The following is a 25,807-nucleotide window of genomic DNA, read 5'->3' on the forward strand; positions in this document are numbered from 1 at the left end:
TACTCTCTGTGCAAAGATCAACATTTACAGATTTTTCTTTTATTATTCAACATGACTTACTTCACAGAGTGACTTTGAAATAGATGATATAGTATTCTGCTGAAGCTCCATTTTCTCAAGTCGTTCCAAGTGATTTGTTAGAAGGGATTTTTTATTTATCATATCTATGATTTCCAGATCATTTGCTGATAGATCTAGACATCGAATGTGTTCTTTTTCAGTCAAAGAAGAGGAGCTTTCAGTTCGCTTCATGTGCAAAGCAAATCTTAGGGCTACACCTGTAGAATAAAAAAAGAAAATGGTGATAGGCACAGTATGTACATGTAGACATTGTAAAAAGCATGATAAAATGATTTAATAATAACTTAAACACTGACATCTACAAAAAGCAAATCTTGATTTAGTATTTTCCCTTGTTGCTTTTTTTCTGATAAAAATAAATAAATAAGAATTTACTTACCGATAATTCTATTTCTCATAGTCCGTAGTGGATGCTGGGGACTCCGTAAGGACCATGGGGAATAGCGGCTCCGCAGGAGACTGGGCACATCTAAAGAAAGCTTTAGGACTATCTGGTGTGCACTGGCTCCTCCCCCTATGACCCTCCTCCAAGCCTCAGTTAGGATACTGTGCCCGGACGAGCGTACACAATAAGGAAGGATTTATGAATCCCGGGTAAGACTCATACCAGCCACACCAATCACACCGTATAACCTGTGATCTGAACCCAGTTAACAGCATGATAACAGAGGAGCCTCTGAAAGATGGCTCACAACAATAATAACCCGATTTTTGTAACAATAACTATGTACAAGTATTGCAGACAATCCGCACTTGGGATGGGCGCCCAGCATCCACTACGGACTCCGAGAAATAGAATTATCGGTAAGTAAATTCTTATTTTCTCTAACGTCCTAAGTGGATGCTGGGGACTCCGTAAGGACCATGGGGATTATACCAAAGCTCCCAAACGGGCGGGAGAGTGCGGATGACTCTGCAGCACCAAATGAGAGAACTCCAGGTCCTCCTCAGCCAGGATATCAATTTTGTATAAATTTTACAAACGCATTTGCTCCTGACCAAGTAGCTGCTCGGCAAAGTTGTAAAGCCGAGACCCCTCGGGCAGCCGCCCAAGATGAGCCCACCTTCCTTGTGGAGTGGGCATTTACAGATTTTTGGCTGTGGCAGGCCTGCCACAGAATGTGCAAGCTGAATTGTACTACAAATCCAACGAGCAATAGTCTGCTTAGAAGCAGGAGCACCCAGTTTGTTGGGTGCATACAGGATAAACAGCGAGTCAGATTTCCTGACTCCATCCCTCCTGGAAACATATATTTTCAGGGCAATGACAACGTCTAGCAACTTGGAGTCCTCCAAGTCCCTAGTAGCCGCAGGCACCACAAATAGGTTGGTTCAGGTGAAACGCTGAAACCACCTTAGGGAGAAACTGAGGACGAGTCCTCAATTCCGCCCAGTCCGAATGGAACATCAGATAAGGGCTTTTTCAGGATAAAGCCGCCAATTCTGACACGCGCCTGGCCCAGGCCAGGGCCAACAGCATGACCACTTTCCATGTGAGATATTTTAACTCCACAGATTTAAGTGGTTCAAACCAATGTGACTTTTGGAACCCAAAACTACATTGAGATCCCAAAGTGCCACTGGAGGCACAAAAGGAGGCTGTATATGCAGTACCCCTTTTACAAACGTCTGAACTTCAGGGACTGAAGCTAGTTCTTTTTGGAAGAAAATTGACAGGGCCGAAATTTGAACCTTAATGGACCCCAATTTCAGGCCCATAGACACTCCTGTTTGCAGGAAATGTAGGAATCGACCCAGTTGAATTTCCACCGTCGGGCCTTACTGGCCTCGCACCACGCAACATATTTTCGCCAATTGCGGTGATAATGTTTTTGCGGTTACATCCTTCCTGGCTTTGATCAGGATAGGGATGACTTCATCCGGAATGCCTTTTTTCCTTCAGGATCCGGCGTTCAACCGCCATGCCGTCAAACGCAGCCGCGGTAAGTCTTGGAACAGACAGGGTCCTTGCTGGAGCAGGTCCCTTCTTAGAGGTAGAGGCCACGGATCCTCCGTGAGCATCTCTTGAAGTTCCGGTTACCAAATCCTTCTTGGCCAATCCGGAGCCACGAATATAGTGCTTACTCGTCTCCATCTTATCAATCTCAGTAACTTGGGTATGAGAGGCAGAGGAGGGAACACATACCCTGACTGGTACACCCACGGTGTTACCAGAGCGTCTACAGCTATTGCCTGAGGGTCCCTGGACCTGGCGCAATACCTGTCGAGTTTTTCCCAACGGTTTATAATCATGTGGAAGACTTCTGGGTGAAGTCCCCACTCTCCCGGGTGGAGGTAGTGCTGAGGAAGTCTGCTTCCCAGTAGTCCACTCCCGGAATGAATACTGCTGACAGTGCTATCACATGATTTTCCGCCCAGCGAAGAATCCTTGCAGCTTCTGCCATTGCCCTCCTGCTTCTTGTGCCACCCTGTCTGTTTACGTGGGTGACTGCCGTGATGTTGTCCGACTGGATCAACACCGGCTGACCTTGAAGCAGAGGTCTTGCTAAGCTTAGAGCATTGTAAATGTCCCTTAGCTTCAGGATATTTATGTGAAGTGATGTCTCCAGGCTTGACCATAAGTCCTGGATATTCCTTCCCTGTGTGACTGCTCCCCAGCCTCGCAGGCTGGCATCCGTGGTTACCAGGACCCAGTCCTGAATGCCGAATCTGCGGCCCTCTAGAAGATGAGCACTCTGCAACCACCACAGGAGGGACACCCTTGTCCTTGGTGACAGGGTTATCCGCTGATGCATCTGAAGATGCGACCCGGACCATTTGTCCAGCAGGTCCCACTGGAAAGTTCTTGCGTGGAATCTGCCGAATGGGATTGCTTCGTAGGAAGCCACCATTTTACCCAGAACCCTTGTGCATTGATGCACTGAGACTTGGCTCGGTTTTAGGAGGTTCCTGACTAGCTCGGATAACTCCCTGGCTTTCTCCTCCGGGAGAAACACCTTTTTTTTTGGACTGTGTCCAGGATCATCCCTAGGAACAGAAGACAAGTCGTCGGAACCAGCTGCGATTTTGGAATATTGAGAATCCAACCGTGCTGCAGCAACACTACCTGAGATAGTGCTACACCGACCTCCAACTGTTCCCTGGATCTTACCCTTATCAGGGAATCGTCCAAGTAAGGGATAACTAAAATTCCCTTACTTTGAAGGAATATCATCATTTCGGCCATTACCTTGGTAAAGACCCGGGGTGCCGTGGACCATCCATACGGCAGCGTCTGAACGGATAGTGACAGTTCTGTACCATAAACCTGAGGTACCCTTGGTGAGAAGGGTAAATTTTGACATGAAGGTAAGCATCCTTGATGTCCCGAGACATCATGTAGTCCCCTTCTTCCAGGTTCGCAATCACTGCTCTGAGTGACTCAATCTTGAATTTGAACCTCTGTATGTAAGTGTTCAAAGATTTTAGATTTAGAATCGGTCCCACCGAGCCGTCCGGCTTCGGTACCACAACAGTGTGGAATAATACCCCGTTCCCTGTTGCAGGAGGGGTATCTTGATTATCACCTGCTGGGAATACAGCTTGTGAATGGCTTCCAAAACTGTCTCCCTGTCAGAAGGAGACATCGGTAAAGCCGACTTTAGGAAACGGCGAGGGGGAGACGTCTCGAATTCTAATTTGTACCCCTGAGATATCACCTGAAGGATCCAGGGGTCTACTTGCGAGTGAGCCCACTGCGCGCTGAAATTCATTGAGACGGGCCCCCCACCGTGCCTGATTCTGCTTGTAAAGCCCCAGCGTATACTGAGGGCTTGGCAGAGGCGGGAGAGGGTTTCTGTTCCTGGGAACTGGCTGATTTCTGCAGCCTTTTTCCTCTCCCTCTGTCACGGGGCAGAAATGAGGAACCTTTTGCCCGCTTATCCACGAAAAGACTGCGCCTGATAATACGGCGTCTTCTCATGTTGAGAGGCGACCTGGGGTACAAACGTGGATTTCCCAGCTGATGCCGTGGCCACCAGGTCTGAAAGACCGACCCCAAATAACTCCTCCCCTTAATAAGGCAATACTTCCAAATGCCGTTTGGAATACGCATCACCTGACCACTGACGTGTCCATAACCCTCTACTGGTAGAAATGGACAACGCACTTAGACATGATGCCAGTCGGCAAATATTCCGCTGTGCATCACGCATATATAGAAATGCATCTTTCAAATGCTCTATAGGCAAAAATATACTGTCCCTATCTAGGGTATCAATATTTTCAGTCAGGGAATCCGACCACGCCAACCCAGCACTGCACATCCAGGCTGAGGCGATTGCTGGTCGCAGTATAACACCAGTATGTGTGTAAATACATTTTAGGATACCCTCCTGCTTTCTATCAGCAGGATCCTTAAGGGCGGCCATCTCAGGAGAGGATAGAACCCTTACAAGCGTGTGAGCGCTTTATCCACCCTAGGGGGTGTTTCCCAACGCACCCTAACCTCTGGCGGGAAAGGATATAATGCCAATAACATTTTAGAAATTATCAGTTGTTATCGGGGGAAACCCACGCATCATCACACACCTCATTTAATTTCTCAGATTCTGGAAAACTACGGGTAGTTTTTCCTCACCGAACATAATACCCCTTTTTGGTGGTACTCGTATTATCAGAAATGTGTAAAACATTTTTCATTGCCTCAATCATGTAACGTGTGGCCCTACTGGAAGTCACATTTGTCTCTTCACCGTCGACACTAGAGTCAGTATCCGTGTCGGCGTCTATATCTGCCATCTGAGGTAACGGGCGCTTTAGAGCCCCTGACGGCCTATGAGACGTCTGGACAGGCACAAGCTGAGTAGCCGGCTGTCTCATGTCAACCACTGTCTTTTATACAGAGCTGACAATGTCACGTAATTTCTTCCAACAGTTCATCCACTCAGGTGTCGACCCCCTAGGGGGTGACATCACTATTACAGGCAATCTGCTCCGTCTCCACATCATTTTTCTCCTCATACATGTCGACACAAAAGTACCGACATACAGCACACACAGGGAATGCTCTGATAGAGGACAGGACCCCACTAGCCCTTTGGGGAGACAGAGGGAGAGTTTGCCAGCACACACCAGAGCGCTATATATATACAGGGATAACCTTATATAAGTGTTTTTCCCCTTATAGCTGCTGTATAGTTAATACTGCGCCTAATTTGTGCCCCCCTCTCTTTTTTAACCCTTTCTGTAGTGTAGTGACTGCAGGGGAGAGCCAGGGAGCTTCCCTCCAACGGAGCTGTGAGGGAAAATGGCGCCAGTGTGCCGAGAAGATAGGCTCCGCCCCCTTATCGGCGGCCTTATCACCCGTTTTTTTATGTATTTTGGCAGGGGTTAAATGCATCCATATAGCCCAGGAGCTATATGTGATGCATTTTTTGCCATCCAAGGTGTTTATTATTGCGTCTCAGGGCGCCCCCCCCAGCGCCCTGCACCCTCAGTGACCGGAGTGTGAAGTGTGCTGAGAGCAGGACGTCTTCTGCCGCCGATTTTCCGGACCTCTTCTGCCTTCTGGCTCTGTAAGGGGGCCGGCGGCGCGGCTCTGGGACCCATCCAAGCTGGGCCTGTGATCGTCCCTCTGGAGCTAATGTCCAGTAGCCTAAGAAGCCCAATCCACTCTGCACGCAGGTGAGTTCGCTTCTTCTCCCCTTAGTCCCTCGATGCAGTGAGCCTGTTGCCAGCAGGTCTCACTGAAAATAAAAAACCTAAACTAAAACTTTCACTAAGAAGCTCAGGAGAGCCCCTAGTGTGCACCCTTCTCGTTCGGGCACAGAGATCTAACTGAGGCTTGGAGGAGGGTCATAGGGGGAGGAGCCAGTGCACACCAGATAGTCCTAAAGCTTTCTTTAGATGTGCCCAGTCTCCTGCGGAGCCGCTATTCCCCATGGTCCTTACGGAGTCCCCAGCATCCACTTAGGACGTTAGAGAAATAATTATACAAATGTTCATTGCTGCAGTCGTGCCAAACAGCCCCTCTCAGCGCCATGTCCCGTGCGACTCTACTAGTGTTGGGTGTATTTTTTGCCAATAATGCACATTATTTGCAACGAGATGTGATTAGGACACAGGAGACTCTGCATTTTAATTTTATATGCAACACTTGTATATCTGTGTGCGACGGACTCTCTTAATCTCCATACAAAGTGCTACAATGCAGCATGCATGGCTTTTTGCCATGCTAAATTCCATTGTGCTTCGTATATAGACTCAGTCGCACAGTAGATATACAAGTGTCACATATCAAACTAATCAGCAGAGTCTCATGCTGCGTCTTAGTCAAATCACATTGCGAATTAAGACATATTTGTGGCCAGAAAGAAGCCCCACTGCTAGCAGAATTGCACAAAACCTGGAGGCTCACTGGCTCCAGGCATCTCGCTCTGCATGGCGTATTGAGGCTAGATGTATAAGGCCACATCTGTATATCCTTAATTAAAAAGTCCAATTACCAAGTTATGATAATAAATAAACAAACGTATTATTATTATTATTATTATTATTAAAAAATAACTTACTTGGACAATCAATTTGAGGAAAATCTTTTCTACGACGTACAACGGATTCATCTCCAAATCCACCCTGCAAAAAAATAAATATGTAGAGTATTTTTGACAACAATTTTAGAACATACAATAATTCAGAATGTGTGCATTGTGGAAACATTACTAATATGAGCAGCCACCATAAATCTTTTCTACAACTTCAGAAAATGTGACATAAATCCACCTGCTGTGACAGAGTGGATAAGCTGGTTTACACCTAGGGCACATCTTCTTTACATCATAGGAGTATATTCAATTGAAGTCGAAAGCTGCCGTCTGTCGAAAAGACGTCAGTTTTTCGACTTTTTTACGTCGGAAGGGGTTCCGACCTATTCAGTCCCGAGCATTTTTATTCGACAAGTTTGGGGAATTCGACTTGTCGAATAGTACGTGAATTGGCGGTATAGCTATAGATTTGCGTACTTCTGAGGGAAACAGGGATAAATTCAACAGGTTTTGGCTCCGTTTCCGACCAGCTCAGTTCGACTTTAAAGTCGAACTGAGATGAGGGACCTGAGAGGAGGACAGGGGGGAGAACCGCGGGCAGACGGGGGAGAGCCGCGGGCAGACAGGGGACAGCAACGCTACAGCACAGCGCTGCAGGAGGATGTGTCATAGCCGCCGCTAACGGCAGTATCCACCCGACACCAGCAAGTGAGGTCCTGCTTGCTGGAGCCGGGTGGACGCTGCCATGAGGTCTGGCGGCTGTGCCACATCCTTTCCGCAGCGCTGCTGTCCCCCGTCTGCACGCAGCTCTCCCCCCTCTCCAGTCCCTCATCTCAATTCGACTTTTTTAAAGTCGAATTGAGATGGGCATTGACCAGCCCTTGTCGGATCCATTCCGACAAATGCATGTCGGAATGGATCTCATCTTAATTGAATATACCCCATAGTGTGCACTGTCAATTCCAAAGTGTGGTGAGCAAGCTAGAGCACACCTCAATACGCCTGATCCCCTACACTGTATTTCAATGGCTGTTGGGAGGACAAGCTACTACCAATATAAGCAATGTGCCATTATGGTCAAAGATCTTGCGAATGAGACCACTGATTTAATGCTTCACACCTTTCTCCAAATGCTAGTAACTAGGCATCTGTACATGGAGCTGTAGAGTGAAATTTTAGAGCTGTCAAATTGTCACACAGGTCACTAAGACCAAGAACAGGCCTTAATCATGCACCATTCTGACCATGGCATTGATGAATGAAGACCATTGTTCAAGGAAAGCTGGATTAAAGGAGGTTGTTTTAAGAGATGGGAATACATCAATCTACAGGTTAGAGATAAAAGGATTGTGTCTACCACCAAAGTGATCACCCGCTTTAAAGTACATAATTCAGAACTATAGCACTGAATGACTTTCAGCATATAAAATATATCATACCAATGAATTTGTTTGACGTTCTCCCAGTGTTACATGATTTAGCTTGGAGTTTTCCTTATGAATGTCAAGACTGACAACGGAATGAGGTTTTTTCATAGGGAGCATTCCATCACTGCCTTTAAAATGAAAATAATGTGGTTAAGAAGCCATTTTTCTCATCAACATACTATAAAAGGTTATCTGACATTACTGATTCTGATAACATATAGAAGAAATGGGGAAAAACAGTGGGGTTCCTAAGTAGGGCACTGAGCGCTGAAAACAAGTATAAAAATGCACTTTTATCATTAAAAGTAAAATATAGGCATCATTCCGCTAACATCAGATATTTTTATATCAATTATCATTTTACATTATGTGAAAATAGTTTGAATAATACATTTATAACAGGATTTTAATACTTACCGGTAAATCCTTTTCCCCTAGTCCGTAGAGGATGCTGGGGTCCACTTATTGACCATGGGGTATAGACGGTTCCGCAGGAGCCATGGGCACTCTTAAGACTTTTCAATGGGTGTGAACTGGCTCCTCCCTCTATGCCCCTCCTCCAGACTTCAGTTATAGGAACTGTGCCCAGGGAGACGGACATTTCGAGGAAAGAATTTACTTTAATACTAGTGGTGAGATACATACCAGCTCACACCTCAACCATGCCGCACACATGGCAATCAACATAACACACGCCAACAGGCATGAAACAATTGCAGCAACAAGCTGAAAGTAACATAACACAACTTGTGTATAACTAAACTGCAGGTAAAGTATGCACTGGGACGGGCGCCCAGCATCCTCTACGGACTAGGAGAAAAGGATTTACCGGTAGGTATTAAAATCCTGTTTTTTCATACGTCCTAGAGGATGCTGGGGTCCACTTATTGACCATGAGGTTTATACCAAAGCTCCAGTACGGGTGGGAGAGTGCGGATGACCCTGCAGCACTGATTGACCAAACTTGAGGTCTTCATCGGCCAAGGTATCAAACTTGTAGAATTTCGCAAACGTGTTTTACCCCGACCAAGTAACTGCTCCGCAAAGTTATAATGCCGAGACCCCCCGGGCAGCCGCCCAGGATGAGCCCATCTTCCTAGTGGAATGGGCCTTCACCGACTTCGGCAACGGCAATCCAGTATGAGCTTGCTGAATCGTACTTCTGATCCAACGTGCAATAGTCTGCTTGGAAGCAGGACACCCAATCTTGTTGGGAGCATACAGGACAAACAAAGACTCTGTTTTCCGAATTTGAGCTGTTCTAGCGACATAAATCTTCAAAGCTCTAACCACATCTAGAGACTTTGACTCAGTGAACGTGTCAGTAATCACTGGCACCACAATAGGTTGGTTTATGTGGAAAGAAGAAACCAGCTTTGGAAGAAAATGTTGGCGAGTTCGCAACTCTGCCCTATCTTCATGGAAAATCAAGTAAGGGCTCTTGTGATACAAGGCCCCCAATTCAGACACCCGCCGTGCGGATGCCAATGCCAAAAGCATCACCACTTTCCAAGTGAGAAACTTCAACTCTATCTCTCGTAAAGGCTCAAACCAATCCGATTTAAGGAACTGCAACACCACATTAAGGTCCCATGGTGCCACTGGAGGCACAAAAGGAGGCTGGATGTGCAGAACACCTTTCACGAAGGTCTGAACCTCTGGAAGAGAGGCCAGTTGTTTTTGGAAGAACACTGACAAGAACGAAATCTGGACCTTGATTGAACCCAATCGGAGGCCCGCCTCCACACCAGCCTGCAGAAAATGGAGAAAACGTCCCAAGTGAAACTCTTCCGTAGGAGCCTTCTTGGATTCACACCAAGACACATACTTTCTCCAAATACGGTGGTAATGTTTCGACGTTACTCCTTTCCTGGACTGAATAAGTGTGGGAATGACATCTTTTGGAATACCCTTACAGGCTAGGATACGGCGCTCAACAGCCATGCCGTCAAACGTAGCCGCGGTAAGTCCTGATACATGCACGGCCCCTGCTGCAGCAGGTCCTTGCGAAGAAGAAGATGCCGAGGATCTTCTATGAGCAACTCCTGAAGATCTGGGTACCAAGCCCTCCTTGGCCAGTCTGGGGTAATGAAGATTGCTCGAACCCTTGTTCTTCTTAAGATCCTGAGAACTTTTGGGATCAGCGGAAGTGGAGGGAAGACATACACTGACTGGAATACCCACTGGGTCACTAACGCATCCACTGCTATTGCTTGAGGGTCTCTCGACCTGGAACAATATTTCTGAAGCTTCTTGTTGAGACGAGATGCCATCATGTCTACTTGAGGAACTCCCCAAAGACTTGTCACCTCTGCGAAGACTTCTTGGTGGAGGCCCCACTCTCCTGGATGGAGATCGTGTCTGCTGAGGAAGTCTGCTTCCCAGTTGTCCACTCCCGGAATGAAAATTGCTGACAGAGCTTTTGCATGCCTTTCTGCCCAGAGGAGGATCTTTGTCACCTCTGCCATTGCTGCTCTGCTTTTCGTTCCGCCCTGCCTGTTTATGTACGCGACTGCTGTTACATTGTCCGACTGGATCTGCACGGGATGATCTTGAAGAAGATGTACCGCTTGTCGGAGGCCGTTGTAAATGGCTCTCAATTCCAGCACGTTTATGTGAAGGCAAGCTTCCTGGCTTGACCATTTTCCTTGGAAGCTTTCCCCCTGAGTGACAGCTCCCCAGCCTCGGAGACTTGCATCCGTGGTTACCAGAACCCAGTTCTGAATCCCGAATCTGCGTCCATTTAGTAGGTGCGGACTGTGTAGCCACCACAGGAGTGAAATCCTAGCTTCTGACGACAGGACTATTTTTCGGTGCATGTGAAGGTGGGATCCCGACCACTTGTCCAACAGATCCCACTGCAATACTCTGGCATGGAACCTGCCAAACTGTATGGCCTCGTAGGCCGCCACCATCTTCCCCAACAACCGAATGCACTGATGGATCGACACACTGGATGGTGTCAATAATTGTTTTACCATTTTCTGTATTTCAAGAGCCTTTTCCACCAGAAGAAATACTCTCTGAACTTCACTGTCCAGAATCATCCTGAGAAAAGACAATCTTGTTGTCGGTTCCAATTGTGACTTTGGATAATTTATGATCCAACCGTGTTGTTGGAGTATCGACAGGGAGAGCGTGTTGTTTTGTAACAGCTGCTCCCTGGATCTCGCCTTTATCAGGAGATCGTCCAGAAAAGGAATTATATTGACTCCTTTTTGACGAAGGAGGACCATCACTTCCGCCATCACCTTGGTGAATACCCTCGGCGCCGTGGAGAGACCGAAAGATAACGTCTGGAACTGGTAATGGCAATCCTGAACCGCAATTCTCAGATATGCCTGGTGAGAAGGATAAATGGGAACATGCAGGTAAGCATCCTTGATGTCTACCGACACCATGTAATCCCCCTCCTCCAGACTGGAAATCACTGCCCGGAGTGAGTCCATCTTGAACTTGAACGGTTTCAAGTAGAGATTCAAATTTTTTCGGTTCAGGATCAGTCTGACCGAGCCGTCCGGCTTTGGAACTACAAAGAGGCTTGAATAAAACCCCTCCCCTTGTTGCGGCAAAGGCACCAGGACTACGACCTTGTCCTGACATAATTTTTGGATTGCCGCTGTTACTGCTTCTCTTTCTGGAAGAGAAGCTGGCAGGGTTGATTTGAAAAATCGGCATGGGGGAACGTCTTGAAACTCCAGCTTGTATCCCTGGGATACTATTTGCAATACCCAGGGATCCAGGCCAGACAGAATCCAACCTTGGCTGAACAGTTTGAGACGTGCCCCCACCCGAGCGGCCTCCCGCAAGGGAGTTCCAGCGTCATGCTGTAGATTTGGCAGAAGTAGGGGTAGACTTCTGCTCCTGGGAACATGGAGCCGCTGTGGGCTTCTTTCCCCTTCCTGCAAAGAAGGGTGAACCTCTCGCTCTTTTGTATTTATTGGGCCAAAAGGACTGCATGTGTGTGTGATAGGTCTTTTTTGCAGGTGCAGGTGCAGAGGGCAAAAACGTTGACTTACCTGCGGTAGCCGCCGAGACTAACGCATCCAGACCATCGCCAAATAAGGTCTCACCTTTATATGGGAGAGCCTCCATGTTTCTTTTGGAATCCGCATGCGCATTCCACTGGCGAATCCACAATGCCCACCTAGCTGATACCGCCATGGTAGCGGCTTGTGAACTCAAGAGTCCAATATCTTTCATCGCTTCTAGCATGTAGGCGGCAGCGTCTTTGATATACCCTAACTTAAGGAGTATCTCATCTTGATCAACCGTGTCAATTTCTGATGACACGCTGTCTGACAATTTTTCAATAGCGTGACTGACCCACGCGCAGGCATTAGTGGGTCTGAGCAGTGTACCACTGGCAACACAAATGGATTTCAATGTAGTTTCTATCTTACGGTCAGCCGGCTATTTTAGTGAAGCCGTGCCAGGTGCAGGGAGAATAACCTTCTTTGTCAACCTGGATAGTGCACTGTCTAAACACAGGGGCCGATTCCCATTTTTTTCTGTCCTCTGCTGGGAAAGGGTAAGCTACCTGAATCCGCTTAGGAATATGATTTTTTTTCTCAGGATTCACCCACATCCCCGCAAAGAGAGCATTTAGCTCGTGGGAACGAGGGAACGTGACTTTGGATTTTTTTTCCTTACATAAATAAGCCTTCTCCTGAGGTACAGGCGAGGCTTCTGTAACTTCCAACACGTCCCTTATAGCCACAATCATATATTGTATATTTTTTGCCAATTTATGATCTATTTCTCTAGAGTCACTATCGTCGACACAAGAATCAGAGTCTGTGTCGGTATCAGTATTCACAAATGGTCTCTTATGTGACTCAGAGGGGCCGCCTGCAGAAGGAAGAACTGAGTCCTGAAAAATCACATCTTCCACAGATTTTCTCCAGCATTCAGCCTGAGATTCAGACTTATCTAACCTCCTGTTAATAAGATGCATACTGTCACGTATTTCTTTCACCCATGCAGGCTCTTGGTGTGCCGGCAGCGCCACCACATTACAACTCTGTGTCCCTAAAATGCCTTCCTCCTGGGAGGAACTCCCTGCCTCAGATATGCCTTACACGTGTACAGCACACACTCACAGACACACTGGGACTTATAAGGGGTCAGACCCACAGCAAAATCTGTCAGAGGGACACAGTATAGGAGCAGCCAGTTCACAACCCCAGCGTCAGTATGTAATGTCTGTGAACACAGAATGCCCACAGACAACAGTGCTTTTACACAGTAATTCACACTAGTAATGCACCACCAAACGCTTTGTGCCCCCCTTATTTGCACCCTGTACTTGTTGCCAGAAGTAGAGGAAAGGACCAGCGTTGTCTCTGCAGCTGAGAGAGAGGAAATGGCGCTGAGCAGAGTGCTGGCTGCCTGAGGAAGACGCTGCCCCCCCCCCCCCCCTCAAATGGCGCATTTTTCACTCAGCAAGGTCTGTTAATATTTATACTGGCGGGGGTAGGGCTGTGCCAGCGGCATCTTATGCCCCCTTTGCGCCAGTTTAAGGTAATATTTTGCTGCCCAGGGCGCCTCACCCCTCCGCGCCCTGCACCCTGCAGTGCTCTGTGTGTGTGGGCAGCAATGGCGCACTGCGCTCCCGCCAGCCGCGCCGTACCTCAGCCGTCATTTTAGTTGCTAGAAGATCTATCCTCTCATACTCACCTGTCTTCAGACTTCTGGCTCTGCGAGGGGGGTGACGGCGTGCTGCGGGAGTGAGCATCTAGGCACAGCTAGCGTTCAGTTCCCTTCAGGAGCTAATGGTGTCCTGTCAGCCAGAAGCAGAGCCATGAAACTCTTCAGGAAGTTGGTTCTGCTTCTGTCCCCTCAGTCCCACGAAGCAGGGAGTCTGTTGCCAGCAGTTCTCCCTGAAAATAAAAAACCTAACATAAGTCTTTTTCAGAGAAACTCAGTAGAGCTCCTCAGAGTGCATCCAGTCTCCTGGGCACATTTCTAAAACTGAAGTCTGGAGGAGGGGCATAGAGGGAGGAGCCAGTTCACACCCATTGAAAAGTCTTAAGAGTGCCCATGGCTCCTGCGGAACCGTCTATACCCCATGGTCAATAAGTGGACCCCAGCATCCTCTAGGACATATGAGAAAATATAATTAAGATTACACTGACTAATGTAGCCACTTTAGTCTGTCAGTCAATGATACAATTAAATAGTAAAGCTATAGACTGTCGCATAAATAATCTGTATTGACTTATACCCTAGTGTAAATAAATAGTGCTGACAAGCAACGACAATCTCACACGTGCTTACAGAAGATGATATACCATTTAATATATAAAGATGCAACCACTACTTTTAAAAATTCAATAGAAATCACACTCAAAATATAATCATTTCAGCTTTTAAAGATATTTTGTATTAAAGGCGCAGTTTATATGGTTAGTGTATTGTAACTCAGGGTTTCACTATGTCACAATTTACATAGTATTGCTGCACTTTACATTTTAACTATACAATACAAAATCCACTAAATAAAATATTATCAGTAAAATCCAAAAGTAGCAGTAACTGAATTTAGTACTGATTGTTACTCAATTATGTATAATCACTGAAATAAATTCAATAGTGGCTTGTGTACTACTGTTATTTTTTTATCACTTTAATTGCTCAGTAGCATATAACCAGTAGTTGCCAGAGCAGAGGACACATTACAAAACATTAAATAAGACTTATATAAAGAGAGCTGGTGTGATTCCGCACTGGGCTTGTGACTGAATACGAGGACAAGAGAAAAAGAAAGAAGACTTCTGTTTTGGCGCATGATAACTGAATAAATTTAAAATATAACTTTTAATAGAAAAGTTATGTATTTTAAATTAATTAATTTATCATACTTTTTCTAAGAGTGCGCCAAAAAGAAGTCTTCTTTCTTTTTCTCTTGTCCATTAAATAAAACGTATCCAATGCCTTGGAAGAAGCACTGTATATGTGTAACTAACTTGCTCTAGAAACATTCACAGAAGGGTATATTAACAAAGGGGTGGATAAGGCTGCATGCCCAATCCTAAAAAAATAGAAATAGGTCCATCATCAGGGCTGGGTTTTTTTTAGGAGCACCACCTAGGCCAGGGCTGTCAAATTACGAACTGCTACATCACAAACCCAGCGCCGCCCAATCCTTGCAATGCTAACTACTCATGCACTTCATATACGCATGTGGCAGGGAGATGGAATTTAAAGCTCTCATACATATACAAGTTCTAGAATGTATTCAGATGTCAGTGATATAAATCAGCTCTGTGAGGTTCTCAGCAATCGGGTTAGACTTTCACCTGTTATGCATATGTACTGGCTACTAAGGAATAGGACTGCACACTTCAATACTACAGATAGGATAATGCAGGCAGTTTGTCAGGAACCACAGTTCACGCACTGCTCGCACACGCCACTTACCGGCACGCTGGAGTATTCTGTGCTGCAGATCAGCCACTGGTGCTTTCTGTGGTTACTAACATGAGTTCCACTGACTCTGGCAGAGTCCCATGATCCAGAGTCACATGATCCAGGTTATCCATGTAATTACTTCCTGGTTCTGTGCATGCTGCTGCCAGCAGCAACAAATCAGCATCCTTCTGGGGGAATATAAGCAGGCTTCCCAGAGTCCTAATTGCCTTGAACAACTTGTCAGTACTCCTGCAAGTTTTCCAGCGTCACTCTCAAGGCTCCAGGTTTGCTCCAGAGATCCGTTTACCTGTGTCCTGCTGTACCTGATTTTCCTGGTTACTTACCTGCCGCCAGAGACTTCCACTATCTCCATCTCAGTGTGTTACCAGTCTGCGGTGCTCAGTCCAGGATTCCCCTCACAGGCTCCGGATATCCTCAGCTACCCAAGTACTCCTGAGTTCACCATCTCTGATATACTTACCTTTTCACGTCACCATCGGACTCACTATCGATGGTTAAACACTTCAGCATAATCCGGTAATACGCATCCCTGTATACCCTAGTGTCTCACAGCCTCCACAGAGGAACCTGAGCAGAGGGCCGCGACCTGCCTGTCAGGCGCAGCGAAGACCATATCCCCTGGCAGGGGTCACTGGTGAAAACCCTTGGTGAGTTAGACTCCGCGCCTCTGCTTCAGGTCTCGCCAATTCTCTGTGCTCACTGTGTAATCTTCCAGAGTGCTCCAGCATATGACTTGTCCATATCTCAAGCCACCTAACTTCTGACTCCCTGCGCCCCCCACTGGCTCACCCAGGTCATTACCTGGAACACAATCAGACCAGCCCGTGACACAGTTCAGTTACTAGGAGTGGGAATTGTGCTAGATCTTATGAGCCCTACACACTTCCAGATCTCCCTGCACGATATGAACGTTCTCATTCATTAATGAACAAGAACTGCATGCAGGCCAATATGGACAATCTCGTCCATATTAGCATGCACTGCTATGGAGCTGCTATGGAGCCGGGTGACGAGGGGAGTGAAGAAACTTCACTACCCCCGTCACCTCCCCCCTGCCACCGGGTCGCCCGTATCTGCCGTCAGGCAGCTCCGAATCCGTATCCGCCGCCGAGTGTGCAGGGCCCATAAGAAGCGATATTTGGGGATGCCTTTATCGCAATTAGGTACAGATGATGAAGAAAAATCACATTTATATTAGGATAAATAGGTCAGTAATAAACTAGTTAAAATTGTCAAACTGTCCCGATATTCACTCTATCTTGATTATTTTAGGCAACCACATGAACACTAGAAGGAATATGGGCACTAATTCTTTAAAAGAGAAAAAACAGGATGTTCAGAGGTGTAATAAAAAAGGTGTGTTACAGTAGACTTACCTTTATTAACTCTCTTTCTTCGAAGTCCATAGGGTCCACAGAGGAGACAATGGGTGTAGATGGAGGATAGAACCGGGCACCAAACAGGTAAAGCTTTAACATATCCCAGGATGCTCCGGTCCTACCCCCCCAATACCCCGCACATAGTCCTAGGCTATTTATTTTGTCAACAAGCCAAAGGCAGGAGCAGGGTAGGAGAGAAAGAAAACTGGTACACAGAAGAATCACACTTTCACACAAAAGAGAAAGGAACCAGTGACCAAGAGGAAAAAACCCATACAAGCCAGGTGCGTCAGGGTGGCACCCTGTGGACCCTATGGACTTCAATCACAGAGTTAACAAAGGCAAGTCTATCATAACTCTACTTTTATTCTTCAGCATCCATAGGGCTCCACAGAGGAGACAATGGGGATGTCCCAAAGCAGTTGTTCAAGGTAGATGACGCTCCTGAGCTGAACGTAGAATTCAGCGTCCAAATAAAGCATCCTGAGAGGTAAATGTATCAAAGGCATAGAACCTGAGAAAGATGTGGACAGAAGACCACATGGTCGCCCTAAGGGGCCTACACACTGGGCGATATCTTGAAAGATATTAACGACATTGGTTATAAATGAATGATAAATTGTTCATATCTTTCAGTGTGGATGCAACCATGATGAACGATGCGCGTGCCCGCAATCGTTCATCGTTGATCGATCATCGTTGATACATGCCAGTCAATTTGGATGATTTAAATGTATACGTACTCTCATATCGTCCAAATTGAATCTACATCGTCCAGTGTGTAGGTAAAAATGACCATCGATAATATTGTTGGTCGATGATATAGATGGTCGAAAACACCGCCCACAGTGTAGGCCCCTTTACACAGTTGTTCGGCAGACAAGTCACAGAGGGCTGCCCAGCGGCATCGAGAGGAGGGGTCGAGGGAGCGGGTATAAATTACACAGGCCAGGGCTACTGGAGGGGGAAGCGCTCACAATGCCGATGGTGGAATCCCAACTAGCGGTGAAATGCCACAGGAATACCAGCACCACAGGCTATTCTCCCTCTGGTGTGTGCCCACGACACCCATCAAGGGAGAATAAAACACCGTGCCCGCAGCGAGGCGAGTGCAGCGAGCCCACAAGAGTCTTTCTAGCGCTCACTCGGCTGCCGGCATACTGGTGGCCGGGATGCCGCTGTTGGTATACTGACTGTCGGCATCACAGAACCAGTGTCATCGTCCTAAATATCACTGGGTAGATTGCGCTGGCTGGGGAGGAGGGACCCGCTTCCAGAGCAAGTAAGGTAAGAAGCGGATGAAAAGAGATCCGGGGACTGGAAGGTCAGCACCACTATCTCCTCATTACGGTGGAAACGTGAGGCCACCTTGGGAAGGTAGCCAGAACGAGTACGAAGAACAGCCCTGTCTTGATGAAAGATCAAAAAGGGAGAGCAATAGGAGAGTGCCCCTAAATCTGACACCCTTCGGGCCAATGCATTAGCCAAAAGGAAAAGTGTCTTTGCCGTAAGCCTTTTGAGAAACCCTGAAGGAAGGTGCGACTGGCAGTGGGGCAATTCTGCCCTGGAACCATATTAACAGAGTGCGCCTTCAGAGAGTCTGAGATTCAATAAATTTTGAAGAAAGGCAAGGTTTCAAGAAACTCTAAAAATCAAAAGGGTAATAGCATCTTGGAGCGCACCACTGGAAGCATGCATGCCACACACGGTAATAGATACGGACGGAGGTCGGATTTTGTGCTATGAGCATGGTCTGGATCACAGAGCGAGAGAAACCTTTGGACCTTAGGAGGGATGACTGAAGAGCCACGCCGTCAAAGACAGATGGGCTTGGTCCAGGTGTAGACAGGGATCCTGAGACAACAAGTCTGGTCATAGTGGAAGTGGAAAGGGAGCATCTATGGAGAGACTCTGAATATCAGAGAACCAATGGCGTCTGGGCCAGGCCAGAGCTACCAAAAGGATGCTGCCTTCTTCTTGTTTGAATTTCCAAAGGACCCAAAGCAGGAGGGAGACAGGAGGGAAGAGGTAAGCTAAATGGAAGGTCCACTTCACCATCAGGGCAACCACGAAGGCTGCTTAAGGATCTCTTGTTCTGGACTCGTACACAGGAACCTTATGGTTGTGTCGGGAGGCCATGAGGTCCATGTCCGGCAGGCCCCACTTGTTCACCAGAAGCTGGAAGACCTCTAGGTGTAGACCCCACTCACCAGTGTGCACCTCGTGGTGGTTGAGGAAGTCCACCACCAGTTGAAGAACCCTGGGATGAACACTGCCTAGATGGCTGGAACTGCGAGTACCTCCATGATGGTTGAGGTAGACCACTGCAGTGGTCTACTTCCTGGACCGGTGTGCCCTGGAGAATGTCTTGTGTCAGAGTGAGTGATCTGTAGACAGCTAGTAGTTCCAGGACGTTGATTGGTAAACAACTTTATGTGGGAGTCCAACAGACCTGACACTGCTCCCCACCTGCGGAGACTGGCATTCGTGGTCAGGAGTATCCAATCCGTGTTCCAGAGGGGTCGACCATTGTCCAAGTGGGACATGTAGAGCCATCAAGCTAGAGACAGGCAAACTTCCTGAGAGAGGACCATCATCTGGGACCTGATCAGGTGCAGCTGTCCATTCCATCTAGACAGGATTAGGTGTTACAGGGGTCTGGAGTGGAACTGGGCATACTCCACCATGTTGAAGGTGGACCCCATGGACCCGACCTTCATGGCTGAGTGGATTGACACTTAGCAACTGTGAAGCAACTTGCATACTCCTTGATGTAATGCAGAAATTTTGTCTGCTGGCAGGAAAATTCTTTGTACCTGAGAATTCAGGAGAGCTCTCAGAAGTAATATCCTTTGAGAAGGTGTAAGGGATGACTTTTTCCAGTTGATTAGACAGCAGTGTGTTTGTAGGAAGGCAATGGTCAGCTGAAGATGGCGGAGAAGGACCTCCGAAGAATGTGCGAGTATCAGCAAGATGCCCAGGTATTGGAGCAATCTGATGTCCTGATGACGCAGCTGTGACACCACCAACAGCCATCATTTTGGTAAAGACCCTGGGAGCAGTTGAAAGACCTAAAAGGCAGTGCCCGAAACTGGAAATGTTGCTGAAGGACAGCAAACCATAGGAACCGCTGATGAGATTGTGTTATAGGTATATGCAGATAAGCATCCTGAATGTCCAGGGACACCATAAAATCCCCAGGTTCCATATCTAGGACAATAGAGTGAAGGGGTTTCCAAATGAAATCTGGGTACCATGATAAACCCTTTAAGGGAGTTGAGATTGAGAATAAGTCAATGAGACCCATTGGGTCTCTGAACCAGGAACAGGATACAGTAACACTTGTCCCGCATTGTGGCAAAGGGACTGGAATTACTACCCCTGACTGAATGACCTTCTGGAGGGCCAAGGCCTTGCTTGGGTCTGATTGGGGGCCTGTGCAAAAGAATTGCTGAGAGGGGCATCTACAGAATGACACAGCATACCCATGACACCACTTCTTGCACCCATCTGTCTGCGGTGGTCTGACGCCAGGACTGTGCAAATTGAAGAAGTCGGCCTCCCACTCTGGGATCCCCCAGGAGTATGCCCGCCTCATTAGCCTAAGGGCTTGTCTTCAGACTTGATAGTTGGACGTCTGGTAGCCCAGGACTGCATGGTCCTGGACTTGGAGGTCTACCTAGAAGCGGTGTACTGAGGTAAGGACTGTCCTTTAGCTTTGCCTTGGGGGTGTATGGACAGAAAGGTAGATGTTCGAGAACTCGAAGTAGAGGTTGAGGACAGGAAAGCAGTTTTGGCAGCCAGTAGAGTAGCCACAATTTTGTCCAATTCTGCGCCAAATAAGATATCCCCAGTGTAAGGCAGCAATTCCAGGGATCTCTTGGAGTCCACTTTCCAAGAACAAAGCCACAGGATGCTGCGGGCTACCACTGAGGTAGCAGATGCCCTGGAAGCCAGGAGACCAGTATCCATACCAGCTTCACCTAAGTAGGAGGAAGCAATCATATGTGTGATGTAGGACAGAAGTTCCTGGGAAACATCAGAGGGAAGGCCTTCCTCCAGGGCCTCTGCCCAGCTCTCAATGGCTCTGGCCACCCAGGCAGCGACCATAGCAGGCCAAGTGATAGCTCCTGTAAGGTAATAGACAGATTTGAGACAGGCTTCAATCCTCCTATCCGTAGTCTCCTTTAAGGAAGATGTTGTAGGGATAAGTAATGTAGAGGTTAGACGTGCCACATGCCACATGGTAATCCAAAGCTAGGGGAACCTTTCACTTAGCATAATCAGCCGCTGGAATAGAGTAAACTGAAGCCAGGCGCTTAGGCAGCTGAAACTTTTTACCAGGGGTAAACAGCAGGGCCTTTTCTTGTAGAGAAGCATGCTACCTCCTCTTCTAGTTGAAGCATAGATTTGATGGCCCACAAGCGCAGATACATCTAAGTTAGACTGACACTCCTCCTCCCCTGATGGGGACTCAGTGAGAGAAATGTATGCTTCCCCTGCCTCTCCATATGATGCCTCAGAATCTGAAAGCTGTGTAGACTGTGGGGATGGCACAGCACGCTTAGTGGCTTTAGAGTGCAAGGGTCTGTTACACTATAACATCATTTGAAAGGCAGCAGAGGTAACAGCTAGACTTTGTACTGAGGTGGAAAGCACATCCACCCAGGAAGGGGGCATGGCAGTGACTGGTATAGAAGGGTGAATCTGCTGGGGAAGTCCCATAGGGGAAGTAACTGAGGGGGTTGCAAGGTGGTCCACTATCTGTGCTAGTATCTGTGAAAAAGCCCAGGGGGATCCTGCAAAGGAGCTGGAGGTGCTGGCTGGTTATGTAGGATATAGCAAGATGCACACAAAGCATCCTGTACCAAGTCCCGAGGGGATAATCCCGCTAACCAGGAACTGCATGAGAGCAGCACAGAAGAAGCAACCTCTTTGTGACCTTTGCCTTTGCTAGACATAGGTGCAGGAATAGTGTAACACAATATGGCACTAAGCAGTGTTCAACAATTACAGTACTGTGACAACCTTCACAAACACTGGTAGCTGTGAAGTATGTTAAACCCCTAAATACCTGTTCTTAGGGTTGTGTAAGAAGTAAAAGGGCAAGGTATAAGCTGACAGTAAAGAGATATCAGAAAGCAGTGATCGTACAAATCACAGACAATGCAGAATACAATATAAATAACTGCAATGGGCACTAAATCAACTACACAGACCGCAGTGGCTGGTAGGATAAAGTGCTGTATAACATGGCTCCTAGGAGAGGTATACAAGGAGACTGGACCCAGCGTTCCCGGAGACTTGTAGCTGCATAAAGAAAATGGCTGCCATGGGTCTCTGAGGGGGGAACTAGTGTGAGGGAGGAGCAGCTCAGAGGTGAAATGATGCCCTGAGCTGGGGGAGGGGCCACAGGGAGAAGGCTGACCTCAACCATCAGGTTCCTTGGCCTCCAGTAAAAATAACCTCTGTGCCAGTATATTAGGACTGGTGGTCTAGTGGGGTTCCAGATGTACCGGGACACACATCAGCACCTCCAGCCTGTCTCTGGTCTGTCTAAGACCTCCAGTCTGTCTCCAGCCTGTCTAGGACTGCTGGGGTACAAGTAAGGTGGGTACCTGCAGTCAGGGACTTTACCATGGAGCTGTGCAGAACAGGCCCCCCAGATGGACCACCGTAACTACCAGACTGCAAGCTGAAGTGATGACGCAGGAGTGAGGTTGATGGAGCGGCAGCGTTGGCATCCAGAGAACTGCCTAGCGCTGCTAGCGCTGTCTAGTAATAAAATAAAACATAAAAATAAAGCTTGAACCGGCTCCTGCCAGCACCAAAACAAAACTGAATAGCTTTGGGCTCTGAGTGGGGTATGGGGGTAAAGACCGGAGCATCCTGGAATATGTTAAAGCTTTAACTGTTTGGTGCCCCGTCCTATCCACCACCTACACCCACTGTCTCCCCTGTGGAGCCCTATGGACCCTGAAGAAGAAATGAAAAAGTAAATAAATGAAACCAATATAATGGTAGAAGTATAATCAGATTATACTTTAGAATGTAAGCTTTCATGAGCAGAGCCCTCTTCCCTCATGTGCGTTTACGTCTCTTACTTAACCTATCTTCTTTTCAATACTCCCTTTCACGGCACCAAATCCCTATGTTTTCTGCTGTCCTGAAAATTAGTTTAGTGCTGTTTACTGATGCAGCTGTCTATATACCCTGTACTTGTCCTATATTGTATTTTAAGTCACTGTCTTCATGTTTTGTTTATTTGTTTACTCTGTAACTGGGCGCTGCGAATCCCATGTGGTGTCATATAAATAAAGGATAATAATAATAATAATAATAATACTTAAAAGCGTGCATTAGGCAATTGGGTATATCTAAGATAAAGAAAAAAATAACTGCATGTATGCTTATTTTGCCGTAAGTAAATCTCAAGTGCTACCAACATGTTTTTTGGATTCTTTAACCATGCACAGGTGACTATCTATTTTGCTTGCAGGGAGATGTATCAAGCATTGGAGAGAAATAAAGTAGAGAGAAAGTACTAGTCAGCTTCTGCCACTTTTCTAGCACAGTCTGTAAAATAACAGATACTTTATCTCTCTCCACTTACTCTATCTTCAAGATTTGATACATTTTCCATGGGGTCTGTAATTATCGCACCTGCTCTCACAGACCAAATTTCTCAAAACATGACCTGTTAGGAAAACATAGGGTTGAGCATGAAAAGTACCTATCTAAATTAGCTCTTGGAGAAGTCATTGTTCTAGGGGTTCACATACTTTGTCCACCCTGCACTGTGAATGTTTACATGGTCTGTTCAATAAAAACATGAGAACATATAATTTTTTGTGTGGTATTAGTTTCAGCAGACTGTGTTTGTCTATTGTTGTGACTTAGATGAAGCTCAGAACACATTTTATGACCAATTTATGCACAAATCCAGGAAATTTCAAAGGGTTCACATACTCTTTCTTGCAACTGTATATAGAAGTATTGTATACAGTTACATAGTAAATCAGGTTTACCCCAAATTTGCAGCAAAAAGAAAATGAAAGAAACTACTTGTTATATAGTAAACATTTACTTTAAATTTAACTGAAATCGCAAGTTAGGATAACTGAAGATGCTCTATAACTTAATCTAATGTGTTCAAATTTTTCAAGGAAAACACATATGGCAGTTTATATTACCTTCACTGTCTAGGTCATCACTGCAAACCAATAGATCTTCAAAAGCATCATTTGTGAATGACTCCTCCCCTTTATCAAATACATCCTCCATTGAACTTAAATCTCCAGAAGATCTGCAGCCATAATGTTTGTTCTGATACCGAAACACCAACCGTGCCAAAATGGGCCCCAAGTCTGGAAGTCAAGTAAATACAGGTAAAAATCTTATAGAAGTGCAGTAATAATTTATTTAAACTAAGCAATACTATTATACATTCTACTGACATGTGAAATATGGATGCAATCAATTTGCCGGCTGACGGGATCCCGGCGGTCAGGATACCGATGCCGGATTCAGACTGCCGGAATCCGGGCGCGCAGTGACTATTCTCACTTGTGGGTGTCCACAACACCCATAGAGTGAGAATAGAACCTGTGGCGAGCATAGAAAAAGTATGTATTCTGTGACATATAATTGTAGTTAATTATTGAGGAAAACCAAAGTGTCAAAGACCATGAGCATAGAAAATATTAAACGAGAAATCAGTGGTTATACAGAACAATTAACTCCACAATTATAGTGTTTAAATGACAATTCCACACAGTACTTTCATATAATTTTATGGTGGATTTTGAGCAAATACACACACATTTTGTGTGTTGTGTTGTTCGTTTCCCCTTCCAGCATAATGACACACAGTCACACAATTCCATATACAGCTCCCTATAGTTTTATTCTATGCACATAAAGATTTTTTTTTTAAGTACATTTGAGAATATGGGGGAATTTAATTGCCCTCTGTAAATTACTTTAGGTAAAAACGGAAGGCAGCCTTCAGCTTTAACGCCATAAGCTGTGCACTCCCAATTTTCCCAGATAGCCTTGTCAACTCTCATTACAGTAGCATGTTAATTGGCATTAACATGGGTTAATGGGTGTTAACACACAGAATTTGCTAAAGTTCATGTATTTGTGCATTAACAGATCGCAGCACCCGTAGACTCCTGAGTTATCTGAATTCTCTTTCAACACACTTAGGCAGGTGGGTTGATAAGTGTATTGCCCCGGGGCATCAATTACCCAGCGGTAATATACCGCAGCTAATTTAAATTTAAAGGATGAAGTCCCAAGCCGCGTAGTGGAGGCTGAGGGTAGCAAGCTGTCTTAGAAGTTGCCAGGTTGTAGATAATCTTGTCCAATTCTGATCCAAAAAGAAATTTGCCTGTGTATGGAAGTGCTTCCAGGGTTTTCTTAGTGTCAGAGTCCATCTTCCAGGTTCAAAGCCAAACAATGCTGCGTGCATCAGAAGCAGCCGAAGCTACAGGAGAGCAGAGCTGTATCCAGAGCAGACTCTCTGATTTAATAGTCGGCATCCCTGATGTTGGTAATTAAAGACAGTTGCTCCTTGGTCGCCTCCGAAGGGCAACAGCCCAGTTATCAAGACTTTAGCAACCCAGGTCTGGCTGTGGCGCCTGTAGGTGAATATAAAGATTTAAGACACATGTCCAATTGCTTATCAGGTAAGTCCTTAAGGGAGGATGCTTTTGGTGTCACATGAGAATCCACAGTAGGATTTTCCCATTTTGTACAATCAGCAGTGGGTAATGGATTAAAGGAGTTTGGCCTTTTAGGTATAGTAAACTTCTTCCTAGGAGTTTCCCATGCCTCACTCATAGCATCAAAGAAATGGTCAGAGTGGTCAGCCACTACTACATTCTTGCGTTTACACAGGGGATCTTTAGATTTTGGGTCTGGGTCAGTATATTCAAGCTGGAGTGAGAATTTAACCGCCCTAACTAAAGCAGGCACACTAGATTTCTATTGCACC

At 46.4% G+C, this 25,807-nt stretch overlaps 1 protein-coding gene across 4 annotated transcripts in view; it reads right to left on the reverse strand.

Moving 5' to 3' along the window:
* The window catches only part of LRRK2 (leucine rich repeat kinase 2), a 469,339-nt gene that overhangs the window by 223,169 nt on the left and 220,363 nt on the right, over positions 1–25,807 (reverse strand). For all 4 annotated transcript variants that reach the window (XM_063927081.1, XM_063927083.1, XM_063927080.1 and 1 more), the window contains exons 21-24: positions 24,000–24,173; positions 8,006–8,121; positions 6,594–6,657; positions 61–278 (exon numbers count right to left, since the gene is read on the reverse strand). In XM_063927081.1, coding sequence (XP_063783151.1) covers positions 61–278; positions 6,594–6,657; positions 8,006–8,121; positions 24,000–24,173 — 572 coding nt within the window. The remainder of the gene's footprint in view (positions 1–60; positions 279–6,593; positions 6,658–8,005; positions 8,122–23,999; positions 24,174–25,807) is intronic.

The sequence above is a fragment of the Pseudophryne corroboree genome, chromosome 6, assembly GCF_028390025.1.
Source record: "Pseudophryne corroboree isolate aPseCor3 chromosome 6, aPseCor3.hap2, whole genome shotgun sequence".
Taxonomy (NCBI): Eukaryota; Metazoa; Chordata; class Amphibia; order Anura; family Myobatrachidae; genus Pseudophryne; species Pseudophryne corroboree.